Here is a 9591-nt window from a genome sequence, read left to right on the forward strand (position 1 = left end):
ACTGAATATGGGAGGTTTTGCTGAAATACTGTGGAAAAGCAATCACTGTAACTGTACAAAACTTGCTCTCAACATAACATAACATAAAGGCACCATTGATATCTTTCTCATTTTGAAATACTGTAAAAAATTGCTACATATGGCACATAACACATTTTTACATACATATATTTAATTTATAAAAGTTTTTTTTCCTGTTTTCTATTTGCAGAACTGCTAAAATAAAATAAATTGTTTAATTTAAGGTGGAATACTTTATTATATAAAATAAAGTTTTACAGGTGAATCTATGTGTTTATTTATGTTTTATACAGCAATAGGATCTTGGTTAGCAATTACACTAGACAGCCTGGCCTGCAATTCTTCCTGTGTAGAGAAGCGGCCTGCTGGGTTAGTCCTGCTCTCAGCCAGGCGGAAGGCAGGGGCTGCCTCGAGACTAGCTGCCAGGGGATTCTGTATGCCAAGGAAAGGTGTATCTTCACCTACTCTTTCATCTTCTGTTTCACTCTCTGAGTTACTGATCTCAGAGTTTGTGTTGCTGTCCATTTCCAACCTGTTGGCAATGTGGCCATTGGGCTTGGTTCTTTTGGCCCGCCGGCTATTGGCGAGTTTCTTAACAGGCTCTTGAGCTGGCTCGTACTCTTGGGTCGTTTCATACTCCTCATCCTCCACTATCCTCAAGGGGCTAGGGGGGAGGCTGTTACTCTCATGCACGGGATTGTTGTGGAAGGAGTTGAACTGCTGAGGGTGATGGTCATACTTTTTCTCCCGCAGCCGTGGTGGTGTCACCAGCAGTAGAGGTCTCTCTTCTTCCACGAAGGGGCTGACTGCCATGGAGGGCATGGAGACTGTCATGCTGGACACAGGTGGAGACATTTCCGAAGGGGGTGATTTGGGGGAGCTTGGCGTGTGGAAATCTACAGGTGACATACGAGCCGGGGTGGTCATTGCTGACACATACCTGTGTGAGCACAGAATACCCCACATAAGTGTGGTGGAATAAGAAGTATAGAGCAGGGAGGGTAGGGGACAGAGTTCATGATAATATATAATCAGAGAATAAAGAATTTCTACTCATGCTACACATCTCAATTTTTACACTAGGAAATTCAGTACCCTTGGAATCTAAAATTATGTTGCCAAGAGTTTCCTTACAGGAGTACATGCAAAGATCAGCTAAAATGCCTAGCTCATCAAAGTTTCTAGGATTTTCAAAATGGTCACAATTTAAAATTAAGGCCTGTGAGCAAAGACAGGGCACTAGGTCCTGGAAAGCTCTCAGTTTTTTAAGGGCCAAGGCTCAGGGATTTGGAAGGGAAAGAAGTATTACTTAAATACTATACCTTCCTAAAGGCCAAGGGGTCTTAGAGAATGAAGCCCAAATGGGGAATGGAAGAAGATCTAAGATGAGTTGCTGATAGCTGGATCTGCATGCATTTGGGTCTGTGGGCCTTGTTTCTCCTTAGCTCAGCTATAAGGTTATGTCTTATGAAAAAAAAAAAAAAGAGCATAGTAACTTAGACTTATTCCTGATAATACTGCAATACATTTGTGTGCTTTTCATTTTTCCACAAAATGTTACTTCTTAACATACAGTTTGCAACTACCATCCCAGTGTTCAGGCGTTCAGAGGTAAGCCTGAAAGAACCTTATGTTTGATTGGTTTCACCGCAGGGCAGTCTATGTCCAATTTCCCATTATGTCTCTTCTGAAACACTCAGCTGCATCAGTGTTTGGTTTATCTTTTGTGACTGTTCAAGAGTTCGAGGTACCATGTTTCCTTATACCATGTTCTGTCTGATAATGCTCAGTGAATTTCTCAAGACATTGAGTGCATTGTTTTAACCATATCATGCTTTTTTCCTCCAGAATAAGAAGACCTGACTTTTGGCACTGAGGAGGAAGTGGATTTTATAGTCACATTTCTCAGCTTTTGATAAAAATGTAGCCAATGCCTAGCACTAAATGACTCTTTTTCACATTAGCATTCACAAAGTCTAATTTGACATGACCTGTGATGACACAGGACACTATCATATGAACTCTAGCTAACAGGAACAAGAAACCTATTAATTTCCCTGCTTTTCAGCCATGATTCAGGGTGACAGGGATGTGAGATCTAGATGTAACTAAAATGGAAAAGTGTCTAGGAGATTGAAATATTTAGGGCTTGAGCCTTTAGACTTTTGCTTTGGGGGTACTTAAACTAAGCTCTCTGAGAAATGCTAATCCAAATTTAACCAAAATCTAACACTGATTCATCCTTGCTTTGCATGATCTCTCAGTTCAGGAATATTTTTCAGTCCCACATAACATTTGGGGTACCCAAGAAGGCCTGCCACAGCAGGGAAATGTCAACCTTTACAGATAAATATCACATCGAATGATGGAGGAAGAGTTTATCTCTAACCTTATTTTGACTCTTTAAAAAAAGATTGAATTAGAACCGTTGGACTTCCTCAATACCTAGAAGTATAATTACATGAATTTGAGACTAATTTTTCAAACCAGTTTTGGACCCTGTCTACTTCTTTCAAAAATGGATTACAATGTAACTTCCAATTCCATAAAGCTTTGAAACAACATTTTGGGAAAAGGCCCTTGAAGAAGTAATCAGTAGGCTTTATATATAAGCCAAGAACTGATCATCCTTTGTTTTAAGTACTTACTTCTCGATCTGAGTGAAAGATCTATCAAAATCATCTCTACCCAGGGAGCTACCAAATAAGTAAAGACTATTGGGCATTAAGTAAAATTTTACCAAGTAGATAAAGATTAGATTAAGGTGACAATAAAATAAAAATAAATAGATACCACCACCCCTTGACACAGACGCACATTGTATTTGAAAAGAAACAAGTAACAGCTTATTGATGGGGCTAGAAATTCTCGTGAGGTTTAACTCTCTCCCAGCTTTGGTGAAAATGGATAAAAAGAATCTATAACTCAATATTTCTATTTAGCATCTCTTTCAGTTTACATTCTTTTATTCTTTATTTTACCTTTGCTGTTAACTTCTCAATACAACCCAGTCTCCCCAGATGAAAGCCAAAACATTCTGGAGTAAAGGGGCATAGCAAAGGCAATATATGCTTTGAAAACCACCTGTAAAGATTGGCAGATGCAGCATACAACAGATTTGTTTATTTACCCCTTCTTGGAACTTCACAGAAGGGATACTATATGGTGGAACACAAGCAGTTGTTCCTCCATGAAAGTCAGCAATGCCATAGCCCTTGATTTGAGATAAATGAAGCTGGAAGGTAAGAAAGAGTTAGCACATGAGAGCATGAGGCCAGCTCGATCACTGAATCAGAGTTTGGATACCTGGCAAATTAGATTCTAGAAGGGTCCTTATAAATCATTGATTCCATCTCTCTAAGGTTACATCTGAGACCCAGAGTGGATATAAGCATAAGATCAGAGCTGGGAACTCCAAGATGGCTGCACCTTCCACATCAAATCATTCCAGCTCTTTAAGAGTCTGTTGCCTGTCAGCCACTGGGACGATGAGTGAAGCTCAGAAGAAATGAGTTCAGTCAAACAAAAAAGAAGATTTCATCAACTAGGAGCACTCTTAGAACAGGCAACTGTTGCCCCTTATTCTGATTACAGTAGATTTCCTTAGGTGAGACTGCAGGTGCTCACAGGGATTCTCTTACTGGGGTTCTCTTCCGCAGTAGCTTTGCCCTTCCGTTTTACCTTTCACTATGAGGAGAGTCTCGGTAGGAGTCAGGGGTTTCTCTTGCATGCCTGAGGAAGCTGTTATATTCTCGAGGGCCTCCCATGCCATTGAGACGTCCTCTTGGGCCCCCAGTTGGGCTGCTGTGCCTACTGTTTTCTACCGATGACATCATGAGTACAGAGTGACTTTCTGAAAGAATACTTTCAGTGTGTCCATTGCTCCAGCTGAGGAGGAAATGTGAGAGGCAAAGAGACTTTTTTAAATTATACGCACAAAGGAAAATGAAAGGAAATGATCTGACAAATATTATTATGAGTGTATCAGTAGCTCTCTGCAAGCTTACCTGTTTCAGAATAGAAATGCTATAAAGATATTTGGTATAGAAAGGATTTTGATTTGGACTAGCTCTGCATCTTGTTGTTGTTAGTTGCCATCCAGTAGATCCCAACTCATGATCATCCTATGTGTTCAGAGTAGAAACACTGCCTCAGTTTTCAAAGCTGTGACCTTTCAGAAGCAGATCACCAGGCCAGTATTCTGAGGCAGCTCTGGGTGCATTCGAACTGCCAACCTTTTGGCTAGTAGTTGAGCACTTAACTGTTGGTGTCACTCAAGATTTCTATTCATTTGTTCACTTATTCAACAAATATTCATCAAATGCCACTATGTAATCTTATTGATTTGATCTTCCCGAGTGGCTTAGGTTAAGGAAGCAATTTGTGCTATGGGCTATTTTGGAAGTGTACAGCTGCCCTTGAGTGTAGATCACCAGAGCGTTTGGGAGTTTCAGCTTTAGCTATTCAACCAACTCTCATGAGCATTTGCCAGGGCAATACAATCACTGCAAGTCAACTTCTAAGCATTGTATAGAATCAAAGACAGACTTTTCCCAATGTAGTAAAGCAAATCTAGACCAAGCCCACTGTCATCGAGTTGATTCCAACTCCTAGAGAACCCCATTGAGTTTCCAAGGCAGTAAATCTTTACAGAAGTAGACTGCCCTATCTTCCTCTGTGGAGCAGCTAGTGGGTTTGAACCCCCAGCCTTCTGCTTAGTAGTCAAATACTTGAGGCACTGTGCCACCAGAGCTCCTTAGTGAAACAAATCAACAAGTACCAAAGCCAATCTTCAGAATGAGGAATAACAATTCTGTGCGGTATGTATTATTATCCCCTTTCTTAATGATATAAAAATTGAGGCTCAAATTTACAGAGTAAGTAAGTAGCAAAGCCAGTTGATGGTCAAAGTCTGTTTTTGTCCAAAGATCATGCATTTTACTATAACTCACTGCCTCATAAGTGTCTTCTATTTAATTCTTAGATAGTGATAGCAAAAGGCAATGAGCACAAATTCATTATTGAAGATACGCCACAATATATTTTTTTTATTCTCATACCTGTGACTAGGAGTCTGAGTGACCGTAGTGGAATGATGAGCTGTTGAGGTATAGTGGCTGGTAGAAAAGGATGTCTCTGCTTCTCTCTCAACAATATGCTCACTGGAGATGACATTTTTAGACACATACTGCTGGATAAACAAAGAAACACAATTTGAAGACTCATGTAAATTTAAATATTAACACTGTCACACACAAAATAAGCTATTGTAGTATACATGCTTCATAAAAATCCCATTTTTCCAGTGGCCAGATGGCAAACCCTATCCTGGCTACCAAAGCAGTTAGGTTAGATGAATGGAGTTAATGATTTACCTGAATGTGCACAAAATGTAGGTACTGCAGTCATGGCAGCATTTTATCAGGAAAAGACTTATTTGCTCTACTTTGTTTCTAAAATAGTGATGATAACATGACTAGAATTTAATATAAATATCTGCCCAATATTCATTTTTTTTTTATTGTTGTTGCAAGTCAAAGAAAACTAACAGATATTTTAGTGAAACAAAAGCATAGAGATGATTTGTTTTATTTCAAATTTCAAGTCACTGGAAGAATTGAAACCAAACTCTAAATTTTTGCATCTACTTTTCTTTTTCAATTCCCCAGTGTCCATGTTGCCAGAATGATGTAACTAAACTTTTTAACTTGTTGCCAGTGTGAAAGTGGTACTGAGAGAATTGAAGAATTTATGGTGATTATCAAGGTCAGAAATCTTGACAAAGCACACAAAATCCAGAGAGTTTTATATCCAGTGCACACAAATTCTACTTCATTTTCAGCATCAACTCATAGTAGTTATTATGTTTTCATTGTATGAGGCCCACTTTGAAATTATGTTTTAATGCTGTTAGTATTTACACCAAAATGACTTAAGTAACAGGAAAACAAATGAGAAGGAAGGGAAAGATACTTTTAGATGAAACAGAGCACTTTATAGTCTGATAGTCTGTGGGCTCTAAAGAAACTCAAGAATATACAACTTAAATTTATGCCTGAAACTACCTGGTTCTCTTAATGGAAAGGCTATTCCTTGTGGCTCTTACTAGCAGTACAGCTAGCTTGCTTTAAGGAGAAGGTGATGAGCACACCATCAAATGTGTCATAGATAGTGATCTATTTTCTAGTTCATGTACCATTTGATTACTACTTCTTGATCAATAAAGTAAGTTCAGTGAATATAATGAAAATAATATTCAAAATTATCAAACTTAAATGCCATTGGGCTAAGTGTTTTATGTGGATTATCTAACTGAATGTTTATAGAACATCTGAAGAAAGTATTATTTTCAGGCTTGTTTTCATAATGAGGATCTAAGATTTGAAAGTCTAAAGTCCACAATCACAGAGCTTGAGCCACGACTGAAGTTCAAGGAGTAATTCTACGTCTCATAGATTATTACACACATCCAAAACCAAACCAAACTCACTGCCATCAAGTCTATTCTGACTCAGAGTGACCCTTACTGGGTTTCCAAGACTGTAAATCTTTACAGAAGCAGACTGCCTCATCTTTTCTCTGCAGAGCAGCTGGTGGGTTTGAATCACCAACCTTTTGGTTATCAACCAAACGTCCTAACCACTACACCACCAGAGCTCTGTTATTACACACATAGTGACAGATTATAGTTATATCTGTAGTAAATGCACTTACTAACTGTGTAGACCATTCCAATGAACACTATTAAAGAGCGGAAAGTGGCAAAGTATGCTAACATATCAGCATCTTACTCCAACAATCTGGAAGTCTTGCTACTATAACTGCTGGTGGTATAAAAACCACCAACTCTGGATTTAGGTCTATCATATATCTGCTTCATGCAAAGTACACTGTTTTTTATAGAATATAAAATGGTAGTGAAATATAATTTTCACATTTCATCTACAAAACCAAACATCAGTGTGAAATGCAAAAGCAAGAAGAAATATGATGAAATAGAAAGAGCAATACTCCAAAAGCCAGGAGATCTGAGTTTGGCTTCTACTTTGTACTAACTGGATGTGTGATTTCTGGACCACATCTGTTGAAAAAGGGAGGCTTGGAAGATGATATCTAACCATTCTCCAGCATCTACTACTCCATGATCTAGCTATATTCAAAAGCTAAGTGCTTAGCAAAGTATAAACAAAATATTTGAACCATTAAGGGTATTTTTCATTTTGAGGGTTTGGCCTCATGTAGAAAGAGCCAAGAAATAAGAAATCATCACATTCTTCTAGCTTTGCTACTGAGAATCATGTTTGACAAGTCATCTGACCTTGAATCAGTAAGTCAGCAGGCACTGTAAAACGTTCTATAAAAACAGATCTAAATTCTTTTACAAGTGTATTGGTATGTTCCATAAGAATGTCCAGGTATATAGTAAATCTGACAAGGCACAAGGTTATGATGACTTCTTGGCCACAGCCAGCTACCCAGAGGGAGTGAGTAGTTGGACCTGTGGACTCAGGACCATGGCCCCAGGGATGTCATGCTCAATTGGCATAACATACTACACAAAAAACACTGTTCCACATCCTACTTTGGTGATTAGCGACTGAGATCTTAAAAGCTTGCAAGCAGCCATCTAGATGCAACGATGGTTCTTTCCTCGTCTAGAGCAAAGGATGAAAAAAACCAAAGACATGTGGAAGCAATTAATCCAAGGGACTGGTGGACTATGCAATCCTCAGCCTATATGACCATGAGACTAGAAGAACTAGAATGGTGCCTGGCTACCACTGTCAGCCACTTGGGGGGGGGGGTATCTATTTGTGTAGGAGATCCTGGATAGAATGGGAGAACAATGTGGAACAAAACTCAAAATTATATTTTAAAATAAAGGACCAGGTTTGTTGGTCTGATAGAGCCTGGTGGAACATCTGACACTATCCCCCCTAGCTGCCCTTTGGGTCTGGAATTGAACTCACTTCTGTGGCTTCCAGCCAAATAAAAGACTGGCATATAGGCTGAACATTTACATCAGGTAGATACACTCCTTGGAGAGATCACTCATGGGAGAACAGATGAGAAGCGTATGCACAGGGAGACCACTCGAGGGGTAGGAGTGCATGGGAGGGAAGAACTCAAGGATGACAGTAACTATGGGGAGGAAGTAGGAAGAGACTATCACAATGTGGGGACTTGCAGTCAATGTTATGAGACAAAATGTGTATGAACTGCTGTATGGAAAATGAAATTGCTCTGTAAACTTTCTCCCAAATCACAATAAAAATGGAAAAAAAAGCTGTCTGTATTAATCAGTTATAGATTAATATCTATATATCCTTCATTTCCAAATTTTATATATATATATATTTCCAAATTATATATATACATATATATGTTTCCTTGTGGTTCTTGTATTATTAATTTTATTTTTTTCCTTTCTTCCACTCTCCTTCCCCCAATTGTGGCCTCCCTGCAAGACAAATCCAACATTATTATTCCAACCCTTTAATGAACACTTTATAAGAGGAAATGTGCTAGTTTTACAGTAACCAAATCCACTTTAAAAAATGTCCTCATTATTTTTTCCTGGAGAAACTTCAGATTCCTGGAAGCCATGGTGATTAATAGCAGAAGCTAAGAGCTTAAGAGCTTTAGAAAATAAACTTGAAGGTGCATGAACAGAGGAGAGATTCACAGTGTCTCCACTGGCCAGAGTCAACGTACATTCACCAGCTGAACGTTCTCGGGAGGAGGGTTAGGGTGGTGAGGCCCATTTGCCATGTTCACCATGTTGTTTCGCTCAGACCGAAGACTCTGACGAAGTCGGTCATGAAGCTTTTTCCGTTGTTTCCTGGATATGAAAAAGGGACCATTTACTTCTTTATTAAATTTACATTTCTTAGGACAGTCAAATCTTTCTTCTTTTGACACCTACAGGTAACTCAAGGCCAGGGGATTGGTGGTGAGGAAAAGAAAAGGGGGTGTGCCACTTCATCTCAGAATCTACCCAGGGACAGATGTAGAATGACACATCCTTTACAAATAGATTTAAGAAACTGTATGGTATTCTTACTAAAACTTGGCTGTACTGCTAAGGGCTAAGACAAAGAGAAAAGAACAGAAGTAAAGCTGGCATTTGGGTAAACTCCCAACTTTCCTATTAAATCCAACTTTGCTTAAGTTACACAGATGGTCATTTGCCTTAGAAAATCTGTGCTGTAGAATCAATAAGATTGGTTTAACCTATAGTTGTCCATGTGAATCTCTTAATAAAATAAAGTTCTGAAGCTGAGCATTCTACAGTTAGCATGCATTAGCATGTATACTGTGTATGTGTGTGAGGATATGTATATATTTTGTCAGTAGATTTTAGCACAACTTTAACATGATCTTACTCTAATAACACTTTTGTACAATTAAGCTATAATTATTAAAATATTAAGATTTAATCTTATAAGACTCAAGGTTGAGGCTATGTATGCTTATCTCTGTGACTCATGTAATTCTGGTAATACACTAAATCATAGGAGCTCTGGTAGCATAGTGCCTAAGGCACTTGACTGCTAACCAGAAGGCTGG

General features: G+C 38.7%; 1 protein-coding gene across 1 annotated transcript in view; it reads right to left on the bottom strand.

Annotated features, from left to right (window-relative positions):
* Window positions 1-306: 306 nt before the first annotated feature.
* NRG1 (neuregulin 1) overlaps window positions 307-9591 on the bottom strand; it is a 152358-nt gene continuing 143073 nt past the window's right edge. Inside the window, exons 6-9 of the mRNA XM_042781197.1 lie at window positions 8737-8863; window positions 5082-5212; window positions 3703-3909; window positions 307-961 (exon numbers count right to left, since the gene is read on the bottom strand). Coding sequence (XP_042637131.1) covers window positions 307-961; window positions 3703-3909; window positions 5082-5212; window positions 8737-8863 — 1120 coding nt within the window. The remainder of the gene's footprint in view (window positions 962-3702; window positions 3910-5081; window positions 5213-8736; window positions 8864-9591) is intronic.

Source organism: Orycteropus afer, unplaced genomic scaffold (assembly GCF_000298275.1).
Source record: "Orycteropus afer afer isolate SDZICR_OR568_19922 unplaced genomic scaffold, OryAfe1.0 scaffold00095, whole genome shotgun sequence".
Classification (NCBI taxonomy): Eukaryota; Metazoa; Chordata; class Mammalia; order Tubulidentata; family Orycteropodidae; genus Orycteropus; species Orycteropus afer.